The sequence below is a fragment of the Typha angustifolia genome, chromosome 7, assembly GCF_048772165.1.
Source record: "Typha angustifolia cultivar Huaian chromosome 7, ASM4877216v1, whole genome shotgun sequence".
In the NCBI taxonomy this organism is placed as follows: domain Eukaryota; kingdom Viridiplantae; phylum Streptophyta; class Magnoliopsida; order Poales; family Typhaceae; genus Typha; species Typha angustifolia.
Window position 1 is genome coordinate 17,503,932 of NC_133245.1, and position 24,454 is coordinate 17,528,385.

General features: G+C 36.1%; 1 protein-coding gene across 7 annotated transcripts; it reads right to left on the minus strand.

Moving 5' to 3' along the window:
* Positions 1-1,335: 1,335 nt before the first annotated feature.
* Positions 1,336-24,031, minus strand: LOC140761854 (uncharacterized). Of its 7 annotated transcripts, none has more exons than XM_073099342.1 (24): positions 23,882-24,031; positions 23,547-23,750; positions 22,069-23,135; positions 20,689-20,804; positions 17,776-17,984; positions 16,948-17,067; positions 13,454-13,582; positions 13,217-13,342; positions 12,575-12,627; positions 12,392-12,491; positions 11,781-11,898; positions 11,431-11,643; positions 9,268-9,592; positions 8,440-8,533; positions 7,286-7,394; positions 6,684-6,952; positions 6,446-6,573; positions 5,785-6,019; positions 4,999-5,187; positions 4,640-4,917; positions 4,302-4,509; positions 3,973-4,212; positions 2,517-2,599; positions 1,336-2,256 (listed from the first exon to the last, which is right to left on the minus strand). In XM_073099342.1, exons 3-24 carry the CDS (start codon positions 22,917-22,919, stop codon positions 2,109-2,111), a joined length of 4,341 nt encoding a protein of 1,446 aa, XP_072955443.1. In that variant the 5' UTR covers positions 22,920-23,135; positions 23,547-23,750; positions 23,882-24,031; the 3' UTR covers positions 1,336-2,108. The 7 variants fall into 7 exon arrangements, with proteins under 7 accessions (XP_072955443.1, XP_072955448.1, XP_072955449.1 ...); XM_073099347.1 differs by having other exon boundaries at positions 23,847-24,022; XM_073099348.1 differs by lacking the exon at positions 23,547-23,750.
* Between the last annotated feature and the right edge of the window lie 423 nt (positions 24,032-24,454).

Sequence of the window (24,454 nt, forward strand, 5' to 3'; positions counted from 1 at the left end):
TGCATGTGCTATGACTATGAGAAATTTATGGATTATAGAGAGAGAGAGAGAGAGAGAGAGAGAGAGAGAGAGAGATAAAGACAAACGAGTATAAGCAAAGGGAGGGTTGATTAACGAAGAAACTTGAATAGAACTAGTGTAGCTATTTTGTTTATCCAAGTGTTTAAAATAAACTTGGATAGCATTGTAATGAAGAACCGAGACGAAAACCAACTTTGGAAAAGTCTAACGTAAACGGGTACGTCATCTCTATCAGACATCCCTTTCTTATAGTGTCAAGGCTGAGTAAGCTTGGATCAAAACCAGGTAATCAAGTAGTATCCACTGAAGCAGCACCAGTCGCATCTGATATTGCACGAGAGTTTTATATCAATTCCTTCGCAATCATCATCTCCTTATGGTCTTCATCTTGGATCCACTAATTATATCAAAGCAGTGATTCTACGAGCCGAAGACCGGGAAGTCTTTCTTCAATTACAGAATAATCATACAAGGATGCCAATTCACGCGTCTTAAATAGAAAGAAATGCACGAATCAATCTGACAACAGCCGCCAAGTACTTAACGTCCAAGAAGTTGCCAAACTGCTGATGTATTGGTTTACCTACTTCGATGTTGATAAGAGGTATATCAGATTCTGGGAAAGATCTGAACGTCCCACAAACAGTTTTTCTAGGAGATCAGTATTTTTTATTTTAAAATCCTGCTGGGCCAAAATAGATCCCTCGTAAGTAATACAAAATGTAAAGTTCGGTAAAAACTCTCCTACAAAAGTCTACCGAGTTTTCTAATGTCAAAAGCTGCAGAGTTGCATGGTGACATGCGGCCAAGGCATCGCTTACAGGCAAGAGTTGTCTTCAGACATCAATTAATGCTAACATTTAGTACAAGATTTTATTCCAAGGATTAAATGGAACGGTCCTGACACTAAATAGAATGGACCAAGGGACGTGGTCATAGGCATTAATAGAGGCTGATCGATCTAGCCGGGGGGCCATTGATAACAGCGTGTGCGTACGGTCTGGACTTTTTCGTCATACATATTGAAGACAATGTCAGACAGAGGTAGGGGCAAGAGGAAAGGTGAGTTAATTTCTGGAATTGGGACATGAGTTTGAAAGTGAGTGAGCAAGCAACAAATTTCGAACAGGACTTACTTTCCCTCGTGAGTTAACAACCTGTAGTAAATGAGACAGACAACTGGGGAGATAATAGAAAACGACTGATACCCTAACATCAGGTGGTAATATAATCAAAGTTAAATGAATATTACAGTGTAGGTAAATATTTAGATTCTTGCAAAATAATACTTGGGTTGCCATATTCTGCCCTAAGATGTTGATAAGCGGAGTCATAGAAAGCCTCAACTTGCAAGCAATATGAAGCTTTAAACATTCGTTCCTAACAAATTTACAGTATTTATACATTGGTAAGTTTCTTCCTGCATATTCCCAGAACAATGAAAGTTTGATATTGCTCTCTCAAAGAGTAAGCACAATTTAAGAAGATAAACACGATAAATTACAATCAATCACTAAAGGGTAGTATGCTAAGCCCAAAATGCTGAAAAACTAGTGCTATCCTCTATGTTACCAGGCTCCAAGTCCTGTGAAGATGATGTAGCCAGCAGAAATCAAGAACAGTAACTCGCTATAGCCGCAACAAAATAGTTCAGGGAGGAAAAAGGTGGGCCATTCCCTATCTAATGTTACTCACCACATTTACAAGATACAACCAGATCTAAAGTCCCCACTTTTCTAAAAAAACAAAAAAGAAAGTGCGGATGCTGTACACTCGGGCGTTTTCAATCATCCGGGCGCACCAGAACCAGATGCTATCACACTCTTCGAGAACTTGTACTCCATGGGGATCATCTGGAAGGGGCCGAAGATAAGACGCCCTTAATCGGGGGAATTGTCTACAGACTTGGCTACTGCTACAGACAGATTTTGGAATTTCTGATGACTGTTGCAAACCATGCAAAAAAGGCAGGGCATCTAAAGCCCTAATGAATGGCATATATACAGCAATTCAGACTTGTGAGAACTGCAACTCTTCTTGTAGTATGAACCACTAGAGCTTTCAAATTCTTTTACTTGAAATGAATCTCACATTGCCCAGAATTTGTCTGGATCAGGGCTGAACAATGATAGATCCTGAATCTCCATATTTGCTATGTGCCAATTGACTAGGCCAGCTTGCAATGATTTAACTAGAAAAAGGATGATAGGCAAAACCCACCACTCAGAGTCCTCCCTATCCAGAAAAAAAAAAAAGAAAACACCACCGAATAAAACATAATGGTCCATGTGTAGAAAAATAAAAAAGTATGGATAAATGGGAGCAATGAAACATGGATTTGCTGGGCTCAGCTCTTGTGGAATTCTAATCATAAGCCAGGCATTATCATAGTTCTTCATAATCATCATCTTTGTAACTATTTAGAGCATGCAACAAGAACAAGGAAGCATGCAAATAGCTACAAGACATGCTATCTGAGACAAAAAGAACCATACCTGAAGTTTGACATATGTGCCATTGAGGCCATTTCTGAGGAAAAATACCCATAATACAGTATTCCACAAACAATTGCCATGATCTGCATTATAGAAAATCATCATATAAGAAAAATAAAATCATGCAAAACTTAGTATAATTCCTCCTCAGTGTTCTTTAACAACAAAATTTTAACATCACTCCTAGAGTTTTTTAAAGGTCAAAGTTAGCATTACAAATTATCAGGACCAACCTTATCCATCTAAACATAGATTAAATTTATCAGTTTTCAGGAAAAAATAGAGAGAACGGAAAAAATTAATAAAATGAATGAAGTGCCTCAAAGCATGATCCTTAACATTATAGAAAGAAAAGAAACTTGGAGATAATTAAAGATGAAGTTTAGGCATACAAAACTAAACATGCATTCGGTTTGTTTGTTGATCAACAAAAGATGTACAACGAACTTTGACCAGCTATGCCAAAGTCCAAACAACTTTTTTTGTCCCTGACTACTTTTAGCAGCTGTCCATCATTAATCTCTAATCTGAAAATGGCACGCAAGGTCAAACAAATATATCTATTTACACCATGACCTGCAAGATCCTATTCATTAATGATGTGACAAGGTGTAAAATATTAAATAAAATTAGGTCACTCATTAAGGCCCTCCGTTTTCAGTGAAAAGGACATAACAACGTCCTGAGCATTGTATTAACTTAACAATGTATGGATCCTAAATGAAATATAATTGGGTAAATAGATCTTTCAGCTATACGAAAGCAGATGTAATATTTATATTTCAGCTGGAATCCAATTGATAGCATTGAGTCCTTGAATACTATAACACCAAAATTAACGGTGGGGCACATTTTGAAGATCCGTATCATGGAGAGTGAGAAACAATAAGTTTACACCAACAATTGCACACAGATCAAGTCAACTATTCAAGATTATCAGCTAACTTTCTGCACATCAATCAACTATTCAACTTTCCATACATTATAACAAGGCCTGAAATACTTTCCCAAGAAAAAGAAACTAAGTCATAAACTTACAATGAAGCAATGTTTACAGTTTTATACCCTAATCCCTAAAAACTCCACATCAAAGAAATATAATTTAAAATCAGATCTAAGCACGAGATAATCTTTTGACAGAAATGAAGAGTATATTTTTCATGGAAATAAACACACACGACACATGTTCATCATACTTTCACGAATTATCAACATGCATAATCTATTACGGAGCAACAGAAAAGAAAAAAGGAAAATATTTTGCTCTTACTAAATCAAAAGAATAGCCACATAGTTGCCCCCACAAGTACATTATACTTGTGGAACTAACACTGGTTGTTATAGCAGCAATATATATATATATATATATATATATATATAAAATATTTCTCTTATGAACTCCATAATTTCGGACCTTGTCTGGTGAGAGTGAAGAAAGACAGGAAAAGGAACTCACAATGTTCACTGTCGAAGTGGTGTTCCACAGAGCATATATACGAGAAAGTGAAGATCTTTTGGGCCCTCTACTAAATAGTGCATTTATACCAGCAAGAAAAGGTGAGAGCAAGGATAGGGGAGGAATAAGCAAGACAGCAAGAAAAGCCCCAAGAGAAATCCAATAGAACTGTACAAGTGTAAGAAGAGTTATAGTAAAATCACCCAACAGCAAGATACATATGATCAGCTGCAGTGTTTCCTGAAACAGAAAAATTTACTCAGAATCACAGAATGTGTAACTTGGCAAGACAAATGATATCTCAAAATCTTTATGACAAATCTGATTACCTCAAGACCAATAGGCCTTGTATTTTGCAATAGAAGAGAGAAAGGGAAGAGGTAGTCCCTTCGATAATCCAACGACTTTAGTGTTCCTTCATTTATTATCCCACCATTCACTCCTCCAGTCAACCGTTTCCTTGAAACTGGATAGCTAATGCAAGCCTGGTTTTTCTGTAGCTGCTTAGAGTTCCTGATGGAGACCGTAACATTTCTCCTGGAGAATGACCAAGTGGTGCACATATTGAAGACAGTTAACAACTAAGCTAAGAATATTCAAGCTAATTATGAAGTAATATATGTTGCACTTAGATATTGTAGCTTTCATAAATGCCGTCACACCATACCTTGAGTGGTCACCTGAATGTAGGACATCGGACTGGTGAAAGTTGAAGAAGTCTTCATTCATTGCTACCAAGATACCTAGTTGGTAATAACCAGAAGCTGTGGCCTGAAACCAACCAAGTTCGCCACTAAGACCATGGTACACTAGCCGGGGGTTTCCATGAGTGTTTATCCAAGTAATGACAGGACCCAATGCTGAGCGAATGCAATTCTGCTTAACAGTCCTCAACTGAGCATTCAACCCAGCAACCAGCCTGTTCCAAATAGCTGTGGAGACATACTAGAAAAGAGAAATCAGTGTCACTATGGGTTATAAAGTAATCAGAATGGAGGTCCAGAAAGAAGGCAATGTAACCAATACCTGACCGAGAAGATTTGTCAACAATACGTCACTGTGAAGATAGTACGGGGACATATAGCTGCCATCACCACCAAAAATGATGCACATGGGGAACCTCTTCTGGATGGTGGATGCAACATCTAGCCGTTTCTCATCACCACCCAGAAAGAAATCAATGTATGCAACCATTAAATCGGGTGTTGAACCAACCTGCAGTTACAATTTCCATACATTAAACCTAATAGGAGAGGTTGGCGTTAACGATGGATATAAATGGCTGAAGCATCATAAGGATGGCATACAATTTCTAGAAAGGTAAAATGGAGAAGTCATTAGTAGAAAAGAAGCAATGTTTCTGGTAATAAAATTTAAGAAAAAGTAAAAGAATTTGATGTCAGCATATGCATAATAGTAATAATTCTAGTACGACAATAACACAATGAGGAAAAAACGGATTCACATGTACTTATCAATCTTAGAAAGACAGAAGGATGAAAAGAAAGAACAAAAATGAATTTGAGACAAGGAAAATTATATCACACGCACAATTTGAGGCCAAGATTCCAGTCATGATCCTTGAGGAAGAACCTCATACTTAACTGGAGGAACCACAACTGCTCAGCAAGCAGTATTTTTTTTGTTCTACTAGTGATTGCTGAATAGAACATTTTAAACTTTCTGTACAGTGTAAAATCCATAAACTATGAATAAGGAGAGCACTTGTGTGAGCACTATAAGGATCAACATGTCTTTTACACCCTATTTGAGCACTTGTTCCATCGCATAATAAGAAGAGAGATGGCAAACCTTCATTCCTTTGTAAAGGGCGCGTGATCTGCAAGATCGAAGGCATGAGTGATCATACTCGGATTTGACAAATTCTTGAAGACGATGAATCTTCTTTCTTCGGCGCCATTGTTTCCATGACCAAGCACAAGGAAATGCAAGAACTGAAAGAATACTATGCACAGACCCTTCCCACCACTCGTATGCAGCAATTAAGTTAATCTCATCAATAAATCGGTTGAAAGCATCTTCATACCTGAAAAGATAATTAATTTCACTCATTGAAAATTTTCTCCTAAAGATGTAATAAGACCAACTAGTAACTTTATGCATACAAATGGGTACTCCAACATTATCTAATCATATGTAACGTATATCTGAGTTATAAGTTATAACTTAAAGAGATGTTCTAATTGCGAATTGAAATTTTGGCTGCAAATAACAAGCTTTGGCAAGGCATATTTGCTGGCAGGCCCTAATTAAAGTCATCCCATAGCTGAAACATTTTAATAGGCCAATAAGCAGGATGGAGATTGCATGTGTTAAGTTCTTAATTGATGTCTTTTCATGACAACAGAAGTGTATTCTGTAGAATGGATGGCTAACATGGGGATGCACAAGCTCATTGATGGTAAATAAACAGAACAGCCCGCATCCCTCTAAAGTCGGAAACACTTCTTACACGATTCCAATTATTGCATCAGGTGGAGAGTAAGGAAGATGCCAGGGTTCCCTGAAAGTATTTGGACCCATGAAGTACAGCCTGTGGACATGGCTTTGAGTCTCTTCAGCCCTGCTTGTCCCAGGCACCTGGATAATACATATTGGTGCCATAACAGAGGTAACAAAAGGCACAAAAAATCTTCAACTTCAGAACTACTAGATTTACCATGCAAATAACTTTTGAAGCAAAGAATTACCTCTGCCAGGGAAAGCAGATATGGAAATGTATCAGAACCATCATTTTGGATGGAACTTGCTGACCGATAGGAAAAATCACTTCCACCCATTTTAATCCTTAAACCACTTATTATAAGCGCTAGAAGTACCAAAACTAGCGACAGAAGAATTGCAAAGGGCCATGGACCTCCAAAAGTGTATATCAGTTCTTCAAGTGGTGTATAACATTTTGGCATCTTGTACTTTTCAGATACACATCTATATGGGCAATATGGCTGAGTTACACCTCCTGCAAAAAAAAAGTTATCATTTAGTTGTTTCTGAAAGAAAATATTTTCTCCTTTCTAATATAAAAAGGATAATTATCAAGGATATCTGATTGGACTGACTAATATACTACATGGAAATCTATTTGTAGTCATCTAAGTGAAAGCTCTTGGTCAGGATGTTGGTTTCCTATGGCAAGGTTCATTTGTTCAGATACAATAAATAGTAGGTAGAACCCTAATAGATAGCAAAGCCAATGTAATGGTATATTGGTATCTAATATCTACCCATCAATTTGCTTGTGCTCAGTTGGTAGTAATATCATCGAAAATTTATATTGGCACAATGAGCCTACCTCTTACATATATGAAGTCTGCACGGCGGGGAAGAATATCAAGTGAACAAGAAGTGCAGAGGGTTGAGTTGGATCCAACAGCATCTTTATATGTACCAACAGGGCATTCCTGAAATTGTACAAAAAGTGCCAATACTCAAGTAAACGGTGTGCAATAGAATAATTCCAAAACAAAATGAGCTTTTGCAACTTCATTGGCAAAAATAGTCTAAATAAATTTTCTAAATGCAAGAAATAATGGCTTTTCCAGGAATTCATTCCTTTTCTCTTTAGTAGCAAGAATCTTCTCTATAGGATAAAAAACTGTTTCCGAATAATATACATCTGTCATCTAACAATCAGATTTCATCAGTCCATTCTTTCAAGCCCACTTTGTTCATTAATTTTTTTCCATCATATTTATCAAAATTGTATCACCTTCTGCTGACCAATAACAATCTGCACACCATTTACTTTTTTGAAAAGTGTACAGAAAAAAGTTTACAAAATATGACAGCATTAGTCATATTATATGACTATTTAATATATGCAAATGTAATCAGTTCTACGAGTCCTGCAGCACCATTCCCATTCGCACATCATACAGTCCATATAATTCAATAATCAAAGCCAGATAGGTTTCATTTGCAACATTTTTCACTCAAACAAGAATTTCTATAGAATCCTCAATCTTCATCATCAAAGATTTATGTGCTGATCAACACTATGCATGCCCAGTGGCACATCTTGTGCCGGCAGCTTGCCGGCATGTGAAACACCTAGGTACCACGATACAAGAAGAAAGAGAGGCTTCTTACATTTTCCATTATTGTCATAGTATTTGAAGGATATTTAACGATTTTATACCAGTAACAGGTGCTACACATATTGTCTAAAGAAGATTAATTCAAGTAATTCACATTGCAACATGGGTAAGACAGATCGAAACAACCAACGGAAACAGCCTTTTACCTTTTCCATTATTGATATAGTCAAACTGGAATATTTAAAAATTATATGACAGTAACAATACAGATCTTATCAACAGAAGATTACTTCAAGTAATGATTGATAACCAGTACAACCTCCTAGTGACTTTCAGCAATTACATACTTTATTTATATAAGGTAAAATAAAAAAATTAAGACACAAGATAGTTCGAGTGTACTCCATACATTGCAAAATGTTCCAAAGAGCCCCTTTGGGCACTTCTTCCCAGTAATTGTACCTTCTTCCCCAGGATGACCACCACCATTACCAGCCCCTCCACTGTAATTAGGAAAAAAAGGGAAAAAAAGGAAGAAGTACTCAAAAGCCAAAACCTAACAAATGAATCTAATTCTAGCAAATAGAGTTCAAGTATCTCGACAACTACCAGCACTTTCTGTTAGCTACTGTTACCACTTGTTCTAGAAGAATACAATTCTATGTCAATGATCAAATGTATGCTACATGTGTATGACATATCAAATTGTAAACCCTATAATGTAACTAAACTCAAAGGACATACACTCAATAGCACAGAAATGATATAAGAAATTAAAGTTTAAGCTGTACCAACTCCCATAACTTATTGCCCTTCTAGAAAGATGAAAGGCATTACTGAGATTATGTGACCATCACAGGTACATCTGAAACTACAAAAGTAACAAAATGATAGAAAAATGCTTTAAATTATGATTGTATGTTGCAATTTGCAAATGCTCCAACACATAATGTATAATGACCATACAATACTATGTGAGGATTCCTTTCGCACATCTTATGATGCTATAAGCCATTAATTATCCTTATAACCATCTAAGAATATGGAACAACTGAAGAACATGTATTATGCTGAAAGTGCTCCATTCCTTTATCAACAACTCTAGCCAAAGCATAATGATTAACAACATTTTACAGTTAAATATCTCCAAAATGGAATGGAAAAATTACTTGTAAGAAACTAAGAACAATTAAACACACTCTTCTAATAATTATGAGACCATGATTGAAATGTGTACCTTGATAGTATTGTACCATTAACAGAAGCAAGTTGAACATATTCATCTCCAGTGGCAATATTTGACCAATCAAAGTGAACTCTCCCACCACCACCACCACCTCCACCATTTGGGCCACCATTGCCACCAGCTGTGGATAAAGATGAGTTTTTCTCCAGTACAAGCGCTTGAAGAAATAAAAGAATTGTACCACCCGAACCACCTCCAAGCCCACTCTTTAATTTCTCATTTGATCCTGTACTTAATTCTCCATGACTCTGGCCATCAGCCCTTAATGAGCCATGAATTTCTAGTTTAGAAAGAGGCCATTTGATGGATCCTACCACTGGAAGGAGCAAATAAGACACAAGAGATGCGAAGGGTCAAATACTTGTGATTAAAAAATCTTAAAATATCAAGAGATATTAAATAGCATGAATTTTCAAAGATATTGTTTAACAAAATAAAGAAAATCATCCAAAGGCAAACATAAAAACATAAAAGTAGGAAAGACTACATCAGAGGTTAAAATTAAAGATTAGTGCAGAAATGTTTTCCTATGCACAAAATAGATGCTTTATTAAGAAATAGAAAAGGTTGACAGAAAGATTTTTGATAATTCTACACTATACTGTACTGTCAATTCTTCATACTGCAATAACTGAATAAAGTATCAAGCATGGAATATCCAGTACACATTATTCGAGACCATTCATTTGCTTTTCTCAAAGTTGTTTCTTATTGCAAGCATATCTTATTGGACAAAAGAAGCAAAACAAACCCAAGAAAAAACTGAATAAAAAAGACCTCCAATTTTATTCACTAAATGATCATTTTAGTACCTTATTTTTCTGTATCACTTGCATCCTTTTAAAATGAAATGGAGAACAACCAAATCCATACCTTATATTCTTCCAAGCAACCTAGTTAGGAGCATTAACAGTTGAAAGTGCTGCAACCAATAAGAAATACGAAATATCTGAAATAACACATATTTCTTCTTCCTTTGCATCAAGTACGCAACCATGGGCAAAAAAAGTGGGAAAGAATGCTATGAAAATAGACAAACTGCCTTATTGATTTTGTTTTGCATGAACCATCTTAGCAAATTCTCCCAGATAAACTATATTACAACTTGAATTGACAATTGGTTCTTTGCATCCTTTATCATAGCAGTTTCGAACCGAACATAGCCGCACTAGGAAGTAACCTACTCCAGGAACAACTATTTAAGAGGGTAGAGTTGATCCAAACATTACCCTCTATTTGATCATTATCCTCTACACTAATAGAAAGAAAACCAATAAAAAACCAACTACACCCCCTAATTGTGTGACTTATCCTTTCTCTTTGATTTTCTTGATATCACTTTTGCATATTAACAATGTCACTAAGGCATATTTATGTGCCTTCAAGACTGAGACTTTCAAGTTTCAACAACTTTGAGCTGCCAGAAATGCCTTTGATTCTTTTCCTTGAAAACAGCACATCCTCGTCAACAAAGCAAACTAGCAAGAGAACTTGAGTTCTCTTGCCTCACCATCTCCACCGCCCAAACTGCACTGCTGTCCAAGTCATATAAGAACAACCTACAAATTAGTTTGTCATCCGCCCAACATCCATTCTGGTGCTTGCAGGAGATCTGGTATGTGCTGAGTGAGTAGGATGGTGAGGCTCAGGGTAAATGTGCTATGATGGAGCTACCTAGGAAGAGCAAACTCCCCAGCAGGTAAGAAATATCAGTATGGTTGAACGAATTGTAAAGCAAATGATGTAATCTCTGAATCTCAGCGAGATGTTATTTTATTGCAAATATGCATATGGAAATTGCTGCCACAGATCATCCAAAAATTAAGTAGAGCTGTATAACTAAGTGTGTCCCAAGTGAAAAGATAAACAGTATCTAGTGGCAATTCAGCAAAGGATGACATAACCTTTGTCCACAGAAGGCAAATATGGTCTTGCAAGTGCTTTGCAGTTATGTCATAGTAACAGGATGTAAGACAATGAACAGAAACAAGAAAAAACAGAAATTACAACTTACAACAACATACACAGGTTAGGTACAACTCTACTAACAAGAACTTAGCTTTGAGTATACAGGGTTTAGACAGATGTATAACACCTGATCAGAAATTTTAATGAAACTTTATTTTAGAAGCAAAGCGAAATGCAAGTACTTACCTATCATCCCCCCACCAGCAACATTTTCAAGAGAATCACTGGAGCCACCACTCCCACTTCCTAATTCGCATGGAAGATCGGCATTACCATACTCCGGACCACCTTCAATTAGCATCCCATTATAAAAGCCTGATCCACCCTTCCCTCCATGCCCAGCACCCCCTCCAGCTCCATATTTTAGGAATTTGCCCTTACCAATGCCCTCTTTGCAACCTAGTGAAAAAAATCAGAGATGAATAAATACAAAAGGTTGCTTCCTGCCCACTTAGCAGTTGTTCCACAACAAGTAAACATAGACTACAAAAAAGATTCACTAAATGGTAATTTGCTAAAAGGAAATACTGAATCACCTAACTCTGAGGCACTTATCATGCCATCTTTATTAATAGTGACAGTCCTCGCCCGGTGAATGTGAATGATACTTCCTGTAACTATACCACTGACTATAAGGTCCTCAACACGACAGATCTATAAAAGGTTGCAAAGTCGTATAAGTATCAATAAGTTACCAAATAACTGTGCATAACCAAAAAAACAAGTGGTAAAGAAATATTATCAACAAACATCACATATGTTAGAGAAGAGAAGACAAAAAAAAGGCTAAAATTATAGTCATGAGTCTATTAAATTTTAAAACCTCGACAATCAAAAGGATTATGAGAATAGTCATTCCTATCAAAGTCTGCGGCCGACATAAAGAATTAGCTGGGTTGCAACTGGCCTGAGTTTGCAATGTCCAAACAAATGCTAAAGTAAAGGCAGCACATGACATGTGTAACCTTGTCACAAGTTTTCACTTTTCAATTGACCTAAATGAATTTACTGTTCAAGACAAAGAATACAAACATAAGAGGCTGCATGATAGCAAAAATAAGGTTAAACAGCATAAGAAGTGCATTATATAGCTAACATATGAATGACACCTCTGGAGAAAAATATATTTTGCTCGATGTTCTTTTACCTGCAGAGTGAATGAGAGAGAACTATTCACATGACAATCATCAGGAGGCATGATTAGCTCGTTTGGACATGTTTGACTCTCGCAACGTGACTGTGCAGCTCTGGAAAGAGATGTTTCAGGATAATGGTTGGCTTATAAAACTTTAAATGAGAAGCATGTAAGTATTTATTGTCAAAAACTTACAAACTGCTTCCAACTTCATCTAGTGGAGCCTGAAGAAAAGAACCAGGTCCAACCTGCTCAATGAAACAAGTGAAACAGTAATTAATAATAATCCCAAGAAATAAAACTTTCTGTGATCTTCTAGAACCAAGGACACCCATGATCTACCAATAATAGTCTTAATCAAAGTGGTCGCATTCTTTATGGACGTGACCAAGAAATAGCTGCATGCAAAGTGCTTGTTGTGGTTAACAATAAGTTCCTTTGGCAAGTGAAAGCAAGTGGATCATCAAAAGGAAATAGTAAAAAGAAGGCTAATTAGAGGGCTACTTCCATGTTAACATTCCCTATACTTGGAACAACAGTTATTTTGGGCTACTTCCATATGTGCATTATTTCATCTAAAAGAAGCTCATTCCACATATGTCTCGCATTGCTTCTTATAGAGACCAATACTTTCCCAAGCATAGATATTAGATATTTGAGGTTTTTAGAATATGACCAAGTGTACAAGTTAAAAATAACAGAACAATCTCTACCAGAAACAGAAATCATCTTTTAATTTGCACAAAAAGAACATCTATGTAGGCAAGGGTTGTACTATATTAAACAACAACAAAGGCTATTGTACCAATTCAACAAGTTTTCACATAATGGTCTTACTTCAATGTTATAAAACAATGATAGGAAAAGTCGTTGAGCTTTGATTCCATCACCAGGACCAGATAAATTGAGAAGTCCTTGACCATAGACACCCAAATCAGCATTTGAAGAAATGATGGAATTATGCTGTCACAAGTAGAAACAACATGTTACATAATATAAAAGAGAAAAGCATGACATACTAGCTTAACATCAACTTGAAATTTGAAAGCATATGCAAAGCTTAAATTACCATACCCTGAGAACAACTAGATTTCTAGCTTCAAGCATAGATGTACCAACATCACTATTACCACCACCATCTATCTGAATTCTGGAGTCCCACATCAGCAGCATTTTAACATACATCCTAAATGCGCCATAAACCTAAAAGCACAAGAGAAATTGCTTAGAACAGATCCGGGAACTTATTTCATCTTATCAATGTTCTAATTGACTGATATTGTCACATTTAAAACAATAAAAAAAGCCAAATATAGACTGAAAAAAATAAAAGAAAAGAAAAGAAGAATACTACAATGTTCTAATAAAGCAAGGTTTCAAGTTTCAGCTGATCCCGATCCATAGACTGGTTTCAGCTGGATTGGTTGATGCCCGATCCGTATCGGGTCAAGGATAATCGAATCATCCGAACCCGCTCAATACAAGTTCGCCTTATTGAAATGGGTCAGATCTGAGAAGGATCTGATTTGAATCTGACCCTGGGACATCAAATGATTGATGTCCCTATTCTCTCTCTTTCGTTCTCTCCTCTCCCTCTATCGGCGGCACCCGACATAGATCCCAGTGACCTCGACATTTGGTGACGTTCTCCAACCAAGATCCAACAATCTCAACCTTTGTGACCTTAGGTTAGTATTGTTTTTTTTTTCCTTCTCTCTATCTCCGACGCTAATGAGCCCCTCTCTACTCTCTCTCTCTCTCTCTCTCTCTCTCTCTCTCTCTCTAACCTCTCCATCTATCTCTTTCTTCCTCTCTTTCATCCGATTTCTTCACACTCGACATAGATTCCAGCGACCTCGACATTTGGCGATGTCCTCCAACCAACCAACCAAGATCCGACAATCTCAACATCTGTGCCCTTAGATTAATATTTTTTTATTTTTTCCTTCCCTCTCTCTCACTCTAACGAGCCCCCCTCTACTCTCTCTCTCTCTCTCTTTCTTTTCCTCTCTTTCATCCGATTTCTTCCTCTCTTCTCTTGCTTTTGTAGTCTCTGTTACTGCAACAAATAAATCTGTTGCGGTACAAAGAGTGAGACAAAGAGAAGATAGAGAGGGAGGGAGAGATTGAGAGAGAGAGAGAGAGGGAGAGAGAAAGAGATAGGGAAAGAGAGGGAAAAAGAAGGGGGAAAGAAGAATTGAAAAAAAAAATCAAAGAAAAAAATTTGTCTTACAGCAATAACAAAGAGAGAAAAAGATAAGAGAGAAGAAAAAAAAACAAAAGAAAACCTTTAGAATCTTAAAATGTGGCAATAATAGAGAGACAGGGAGGAAGAGAGAGGGTTTTATTTTTAAAATTTTAGATCTTTTATCTTCCATTTTTTTAATTATATTTTGAATTTGATCTTCGTTTAGATTTAGTTTACACTACAAATTAACATGGCTTCAAAAGAAAATTCACACAATACGAAAGAGTGGCAACATTGCAAAGTCTGTCAAATGCAACTGATGTGGAAAGAAAAAGAATGGCAACATCAACCATTTAAGAAAAAAATATTTAACAAGAAAACAAAAAAAAATAGTAGTTTATACACAACTGACCATAAAAGTTAGAAAATAGATACTGACTTATCTAATAGGCAAAAAGAAGGATAATTAATCTGCACAATAAAGATGGTTAATGGTTCGTCAAGAATTAAATTATAACTCTATAGAAATTGATGATAATAGCAATAAACAAAATGAGAAGGATGATAAATAGAGACAAATTATGAGGGCAATAAAAAAGAGCAAAAATATACATAGAGAGAAGAAAAAGATAAGAAGAAGCAATTGTGGTAGCTTTTAGAGATAGATCAGTTCATATACAGAGAGAGAATATGAGATCAGCAATTCCACTCTTAAGACTCCTAGTGTTACAACAAAATCTAAAAATATTAGACCAATGTACACATATCTTTAAAAATAATTGGTTGTACGCAGACCACCATCAAGACAATTCTCAAAGGGATAAAAAAATGTAATAAGCACATTAATATGACTATCTCTAAATTTTCATCAACAATTATATTTCTTTTAATGTAGTTGATAATCCTTATTATCACATTATGGTGAATCCTATAAATTTGTACGGTGTAATGTCTGATCTCTTATTTCAAATGATATTGCTAGTAAATATCTTAAGTCAGAGATAGATAAGCTTCACATTAACATTGAGACATTTAAAAAATATTATGATAAATTTAGTTGTATGATAATGTAATGGGTGAACTATCTAAAATAAAATAAATATAATTAATTTCTTGAGAGCTGAGTAATTTATACTACTAAATTGTTGCATATATATTTCATAACAGTCTAGTTAAATGGTGGTTCATTTATAAATGAAATGATGCATCAAATTTGATATCAATAGCAAAGATCATAAATCAAATTTGTGTATTCATTACAGTGTGAAAAAGATTATACTACTTTCTCCTTGATCCACACCAAAACATATAATTTATTAACAATGGAGAGATTGAAAAAATTAGTTTTTTGTTATTATAATATGTGATTGAAAAACAAATTTAAAAAGAAAGACAAAAAATGATTAGTTGATTGATTCAAATTATGTTTTTAATAAAACAGACCCCTCAAAGTTTATAGATTAGAGAAGTGAATGATATATTATTAAATGATAGTAATAACCATGATTATATGAAGTACTGGCGAGAACCACAACGAGAACAAAGACTGGTATAATTCGTTTGACAACAAATAGATAGTACATCTATCAGCACCAGCAATAACCCTAATAATAATGATGATATACTTGATCGTGAAATTGTCCCTTTCACATTTATTGAGAAAAGTCAATGATGTATAAGAATTAAATACAGAAATGTTGAAGATATACATACATATCGGAGACGTTGTTATAAGGATATTACTCCCTATAATTATAATACATCGAGTATTCATTGTTTGGAGTCATTACAAGATTCATATGCTGGTTATAATCGTAATTAGTATCCTCAGACACAAGATCGACATATTAATAATTAGCTTCCTCAAACGCAACAAAGTATATTTAATATGACTAATATGATGTAATCATTTTTTTGAGCACTAGATCCTAGACATTATTATTTATGAATTTATGGTGATTACGATGATGATGACAATAGGAATTTACGAGAGCCAACTTAGTATTAATAAAAAGAATTTAGATAATACTTAAAATTTTACATAATTAAAAAATAGTTCAATCAAATATGGATAGCTGATACGGATTTTACGCATCGTATTCTCGGACGGCAGATCCCAATCCTGATAGCGAGTTTTGAAACCTTATAATATGGATAAAAAAGATTCCTAAAAGACTCATTCTATCAAGCATTTTTAGATGAATAAAAATATATAGTAAAAGATTCAACTTCCACATCAAAAATATAATTGAAATAAGTCCACACATGTCAAGCCCACTTAAGAATGTGATCTTGTTGCATACATTGTTTCAATGTATAGATTCTAGTTCTGGGTGAGATCTACTAAATACTAAGAATTCAAAGCAAAGGTACTACATACCTTAATAACAGAATCACTCATCAAAAGTTCTTCGGCAACCAGCTCAAATTCTGAAACTGGATAGTCAGACAGTCCAAAGCAAATGCTACCTCCATCAAGCAATCTAATTTGACCTTTCACCTACAAAGTGCTAAACAGAAGTTAAAATGCAGAGAAGGCAAGTTGCAACATAATCAAGCAATGTATACAATCTAAGGTGCACAATATTAGATACACTGAAGTAAAAGACAAACATAACAATTAAAGGGGAAATATATTTGTTTGAAAGGATCCAAGGGTGAAGGGACTGAAATACATATATGACCACACACTTACGCCTATACAGCTATTATGCTGCATCTGAAGTTACTTTATATCATCTAAAGTATTAATGTCTGGTTGATTATTCTTGAAGATGGCACTAAATTCTTTTTCCAAGAAAATCCCTTCTTCAGGGGAAAAATTGGCATAGTAGATACAGTAAACATTTTTCTCCTAACAGGTTATGTTTGTATTAGCCCAGACCAACCTCACTCTCTTCCCCATAATTCTGTAAACAAGATGATCTCCATGCTGATTAATTAGTCGAGCCCTTCCTATTTTAGACATAAACTGAAAAAAAATTGTCCCTTAGGTTTAACATAATCTAATATGGCAAGAAGCACATCAAAAAGTCAAATCCCTACAAACTTCTGGGCCAAGGAAAGTTCCTTTTTATTTAGTTTTTTTCTATCCAAAAATATTTATAAAGCAATACCACATCCGGTTGCTCAGGTGTTATATCTGAAGAAAGAAAATATGAGTCTAAACAATATGAGTCAATGTACAATAAAGTTTAACAAGTACAACCTGCACTCTGCTCCAGAGTAAAGGAACCAATGCTTTTGCATTACATTCCACTAGCACATTTGACCAAAGCGTTGTCACTGGAAAATCCAGCAGAGGAGTTTCTGTATGTGTTGTGAAATTGTCATTGCTGACTCTGAGAGTCTGCAACGATATATCATACACTGTCCCAGCAGCACCAGCATTTTCAGGACAGCCAACACTTGTTCCACCTGATGCAACATAATCCAGCACAGATTTATTAGAAAGGTATTGGTAAATACATGAAAAGGATAGTAAAAAATTCAATAAGTAGAAGATAAATGACTACTAATGTAATTGCAGTAAACCACAGATGTAACTCCGAAGGAGGAGAACAAGGTAAATGAGGAAAAGTTCCTAAAAAGTTGAAAGGCGTGCACATTTCTTAAGAACAAATAGTGCAATCACCGTAAATTGGAGATCAATGTGAGTATAAATCAATGGTCGTCCAAATAACTATTCATCAGATGTCTACAATTCATATTTATAAGATCAGTAGATAAGTACACGATTTGCCATAAACTGACCCATGATGTGCTAAAGTGATCTCAGTCACAATAGGAGGACCTATGCAGGTGCGCATGCAAAGATGGCATGGTTGTGCCGAGAGCTAATCAGCACTTGCAGTGTTGAAGCTACGTTGGTAGGTGGCCTGGGAGAGTCAACAGCAACCCAAAAAGGCAAAAACCAATGTAGTGAAATGCCCTTTAATGGTGTTTTCCAGCCATAGGAGGCCACTCGAACTCTCCCGTGGCGATCAGAGAAGGTTAGGGCATTGATTTACCCTTACAATAACCAGAGGTGACAAAAAAGACGATCTGCTCAAAATGGATCGTGATTTACTCATGATCTGCTTCAAGCAGATCATTCTAAATGTTTAGACCTAAATGAAACTAACTTATTCGAGTAAGATCCATTTAATGGATCCTCTTATAAGTTATGGATAGTCAATAAAGACAATCCGCTCAATCATCTTCTCCGATCGGTCAAGTTGTATTCTACAATCTAGGGCACACCGAGGGAGTTGGCACCATGTCATCTTCTCTAATTGAGCAAGGAGTCATTGTTTTCTCCGTTTGAAGAGGCAGGAGCTCACTCTCTATTTCTCTCTCTCTCTCTCCCTCTCTCTTTTATCTCCCTCTCCCGATATCTCTCACCAACCTCTTTTTTTGGCAATTTTTGCATCACCAAGGTGCGCTGACACAGCACATGTGTATGAGTCGTGCCAATTGGTAGCCGGCATAGCAGGTGCCACTGTAAGGGAATCCTCATGCGTCAAGTGGCATAAATAGTTTCCATGGCAACTTGAAAGGCCAGGGCCTGAATAATGTAAAACAATCTCAGCCATCTCGAGATTGAGCAAGCTATAAAATTATAAGCTTGCTTTTGAGCCTAACCCGACCTGGCAAAATGTGATGTTGCTAAGGACCTAGTTGGGACTCGGGACAAAACCAAGTGGCATATTACGGCAAGCATGGGCATTAAAGTCACAAACAAGTACCGAAATGACTACATGCATCCAAAGCAGAAGCATAATCAAGCTGACCAATGCTAGATCTAACCAAGTATAATCAAGCTGGACAATGCTAGATTTCACCAATGGTTACAATAAGAAATTAAAGAAGCTACAGAATAATAGAAGCAATTCAGAGAATTGTTGCTATAATTAAAAATAGATTAAAAGGTTGCTCAGTAGGAATAATCTAGTATCTGTTCTATACAAAAATTTCTGCCTTGAAGTATCCAAAATAATCAGAAGTTCAGAACGACTGAGTTACAACTATCCTTCTTAATTATTTGGCAATTTTTATAAACAAATAAAAAAAAGGCATAGTTTCACTAACTCTAACACCACCAACTAGACTTAGTTTCTCCAAAAGATCATATTTTAAAAAACTTCAATGCAGAGATATGCACAAACAATGTGTTCTCTTGCTGATTATAGAAAAATCATCTAAAAGAACATGGTATGCAAGTGTTTTCACGTATATAGAATAAAAGGTATAAAGGGTACATAGAATAGTTTCATATACAAGAACAAGAATAGTTACATATGCAAGTACTTAATATCTGGATGCATACTATTTCAGTTTGTTATTCACCATTTGAGAAGTCCACAAAACTAAGTATTGAGTACAGCGTAAAGTTAGTAGCAAATAGATAAAGCCCTTAAATTTGAGGAAATAAGATAAAGGATAGCAAAAGATCTGAAGTCCATTGCTAGAACACTGTTTGTAATAATAATAAATAAGGTTAAATATATTTTGCCCCTCTACTTATGTCCAAGATCATTTTACTTCATATACTTTAAAAAATTTTAAATTAGTCCATATACTTATGACTAAAGTAAAACCGTTAGTTTTTTCATCCAAACTAACGACGCACATCCAAAAAATTTTAAAAATTAAATGTCGAAATGAATTGTCTCCATTTTAAATTTTTTATGGACAAAAATATTCTCTCTCTTATATATACATTTCTTTCTCTTCAAAGAATGCTCACATGTTTTATTCTCTTACTTTGTAGATTATGCCAATTATATAGTAAATTTTATTAAATTTGAATTTTTATGAAGTTTAATAATTATATCATATTTAGAAACAAAACAAATATGAGTTTAAAAAATCATATAAAAAACCCATCTATTTCGCCTAATAAACACAATGGGGCATTTCAGTCATTTGGACACGCTCAATTAACTTTGACAGAAAAATTGACAATTTCACTTTAGTGTAAGTGCAATGACTAATTTGAGACTTTTTGAAATATAAAGGAGTAAAGTAATTTTAGGCATAAATACAGGGGATAAAATATATTTAACCATAATAAATATCATCAATTCAGCGAAAAAAGGATAAATAGCGGCTTTACAATCTAGCTGTCAATGATACGAACCATGAACTGTGATCTTTACATCTTGTTGTATGCTGTAACAATCCAATGATATCCTCCCACCACCACCTCCACCCCATCCACCCCCTCCTGCAGCACTTATAGTACCATTCCCAGTCCTAAACATGTAAACATTGAACATAAAGATATATATATGGATAATCAAAATGATGATAAAAAGAATTAAATGCAACAGAAAAGAAGGGAAATATGACTGATTTGCAATTAACATAATTGATTTTTTATCAAATAAGGCAGACTCGGTAAATGATATCTGCAGAATCAAGTTCAAGTACCCATAAATCAGAAGGACCATAATGGACCATAAAAGGATCTTTCAAATATACAAAGGTGCTACACAAATTAATAATAGTATATGAGCTCAAAGAAGAGAGAGAGAGAGAGAGAGAGAGAGAGAGAGAGAAGAGTAACCAATGCCTACAAATTCTGAAGAGAATGCTAAAATAAATAAATCTCAAAAATTAGCAAAAGGTAACTCTGATCTTTGCATAACTTCTTAGACCACCATGGAGAATAATAAAACACAAGTAAGGAAGGGTTCATCCAAGGATGACCCCTAGACAAGAGATTTTGGGCATCTAATAGAGGAGAGAGAGCTCAATTCAACAATGGTGAAAAGTCTTTCAGCACTCCTAGTAAATAGATATTAGAAGGTAAGAGAAGATTAAAAAAGGACCAATGATAGAAGGTACACTCGGTCCTCTAGTTCTCTTACTGATTCCTGAGACCCCAAGTATTATAGGCAGAACATGAGGTCAAAATTACTTCTTTAAAGAAAACTCAAAAGAAGAATTATCATAAAATCTTCTTTTAAGTTCCATCCTGAGGAAAACAATGGAGGTCCTTAACAAGTCAAAGACAAAGTCAAAATACCAAAGATCTTTGCTGCCTAACAAACATGAGACACTATCACTGCAGAAAGTCAGACATTCTGCAAGAGTAGTTACATCAATACCATATGTACTAAAGGAAATGCGCCTACTTTTTCATAAGGTAACTCATAAAACCAGATTATGCATGCACATGCACAATTACTATCAAAAAGTAACATAATCCTAATACTAAGTCAACTAACAGAAATGAAAAAAAAAAATTTATTTTAAGTTACAATTCATCAGCTTTTAATTTCTGACATTTTGTGATATAAATATGAAATACTGAAGAAGAAAAACAAATAGCAACTAGAAGGATGTAATTACCAAGGTTTCTACTAACAAGCAAGGTCCTGTAATGTTAATCTACCAGGAGAAGTTAGCATCTGAAAACTTCCATCCAAATGGAAGCTCATTTATTCCACCATTCAAGTGAACAAACAGAAAAAGAATAAATAAAGAAGATATTATATCAGGTAGTGATCCTCACAATTTTAAAGCATGGATGATAATGCTTCCACCAGATCCACCTCCCCCTTTAAGACCACCTATACCTCCCTCTGCGAGTACAGATCCATCAATATGAAATGAATTATTGGCTTTGATCATTACACAGCCTCCACCATCACCTCCATATATTTTTTCAGTAGATGTGCTTCCTCCTTTGCTCCCATAACTCCATGGCTTAGATAAAGTTGACCAAGCATACACATCTCCGCCCCAATTTGTCTTGTTCATTATCAGACATGAAGCGCCTCGGCCTCCATGCCCTCCACCAGCCCCGTCATGGCCATTCGGTGTTCCACTAGTCTGGGGAGGTGGTGATCCCCCTAAAGATGTTGTGTTTATAGCTGAATGCTTATCCAACGTAACATTGGTGGCATCAAAACTTATGGATCCTGCAATAACTGAAGCATATGGGCCAACTTTAATGTTTCTTGAGACATTAACAGTAATGGAGCAGCCTTTGAGAGGACACGTGATTTTAACATGTGAAGCAATCTCAATATTTCCAGTCCCGTATATACATAAATCATCATCTAAGTCCAAACTTGAATTCAACAGGCATGTAGTGTTGAATGACCCAACCCCATTCAAGTCCTCGCAAGACCCAGAATTTCCCAAGTATGATTCACAAGGTAGCTCCCTAAATTGGATATTTTGATTTTCACCATGCTTTTCATCACGAAGCAGTTCTAGATAATTCTGAGGTAGGATTTGCAGAGGAAGTCCATTGGCCAAGCAATGCTCTAGGTTAAGGAAAAGCATGATAATGAACAAATATCCTGCATGAGTGTGCCACGTGAAGTACCCATATTTTAGGACTGAAGGCATGACCATTCACAAGAACATAAAGCATGACAAGAAATTATCTCCCTCCATGAGAAAAACAGAGATTTCTTCTCCTCTTCATTCACAGATTACATTTATGGATTCGCCTACGCATGAGAAATCTTTGAAAGAAGAAAGATCTGTGATCCTTGCTGCTTATGCACAAGTTTCATTCTCCGCAAACCAAAACTCTTGCAGGATTTTGCACTCCTATGGTCGAAGATGCTGTCAACCAATAGAGCACTAATAAATCAAAATTATTACATTTAAAACATCAGAAACTGTAGAGTTTGTTAAGAACTGAAGGTGACAATACATCAAATAAACCAGTAAGAATAAACTAATAAAGCCAAAAGCCCAAAATTTTGTCCTCAGAAAGAGTTCCCCTAATCTCCAAGTGCCACCGCCATTACTTTCTATAACTACCACCTACAATATATTAACCTATTCCTTTGCCAACTAATAGAATAGAGAACTTGTCATCCATCCTGAACAAGATTCTGCAATCCCATACCCCACTTACTAATATCACTTGGCGATACGTAAATATTGATTGAAATGCAAGCCTGTCAATGGAGAAAGTACAAGATAATCTTTCAAGCAAGAATCAAGTAATATACACGGAAAGAAACACACTTCGGTTAGCAGCATCCTACATTCAGCAACTAACGACAGAACTCCACCAGCTCACCACTTCTCCACTAAAATTGCGTCCACACACATCAAGAAACATCCAATTTATGTCGGCGTCCACACACACATCAAGAAACACCCAAGAACCACGCCGGCGTCCACATACGTCGGCTCCGCCCAAATCAAGATTTCAGGAAACTCGATCGTCTGACAAAATCAAGAAAAACGCGATCAAGGAATTCAAATATACGGCGGATCGCATCGAATTACGAGCTAAAACCGATCAGGAAGCGAGATCGCGACCAAAGAAAGCGCTTCGTCGAGGGTTGGAGCTCTACCTCCTCGGTTCCAGATCGGTCGGAGCCTTGGAGATGCGAGATAAACCCTAGAATTACTCTTCCAAGAACTGAGCTCTCCGTAGCTTTCCGGCTCGCTTTCTCTTCCCTCGCCCTTTTATTACTAAGGCATCAATCACTACCCCCTTTTTTCTTTTTTCTCTCCCCCCTTCTTTCTATTATAACTGTAATAAATAAATCCCCTCGGGTCTCGACAAGTCCACCTGCGTCATCCTCGCTGGAGACCCGCTTTATCTCTCCGTGACGTCGATATGTGGATTAGTGATCTAACGTCGCATTAACGTACGAACGGCGGATTGATCTCCCCGCATAGGAACTTTGGAACGGGACCACGGATGAGAGCACGGCGAAACGTTTCACATATGCGGGGCTGGAGCCTGGAGGACAAATTGATTGGATTATGCCCTTCCAATTCCATAAAATAGCAAAGATGCCACTACCTGTCTCACTCTCGGTACGGTTACTACTTACTCGCCACTCGCCTGTTGCTTATTGGCGAGTAACGACTAACGAGACTGATTAACTAAAGCCGTTGGATCGAGATCTAATGGCATA

Excerpts from the sequence above, each read along its gene's own strand:
- LOC140761854 (XM_073099348.1), bottom strand. The coding sequence starts at position 22,919 with ATGGTCATGCCTTCAGTCCTAAAATATGGGTACTTCACGTGGCACACT. Across the intron at positions 17,068-17,775 it reads TACTCTGGAGCAGAGTGCAG|GTGAAAGGTCAAATTAGATT; the intron begins GTTGTACTTGTT and ends AGCACTTTGTAG. Across the intron at positions 4,213-4,301 it reads CAAGGCCTATTGGTCTTGAG|GAAACACTGCAGCTGATCAT; the intron begins GTAATCAGATTT and ends TTTCTGTTTCAG.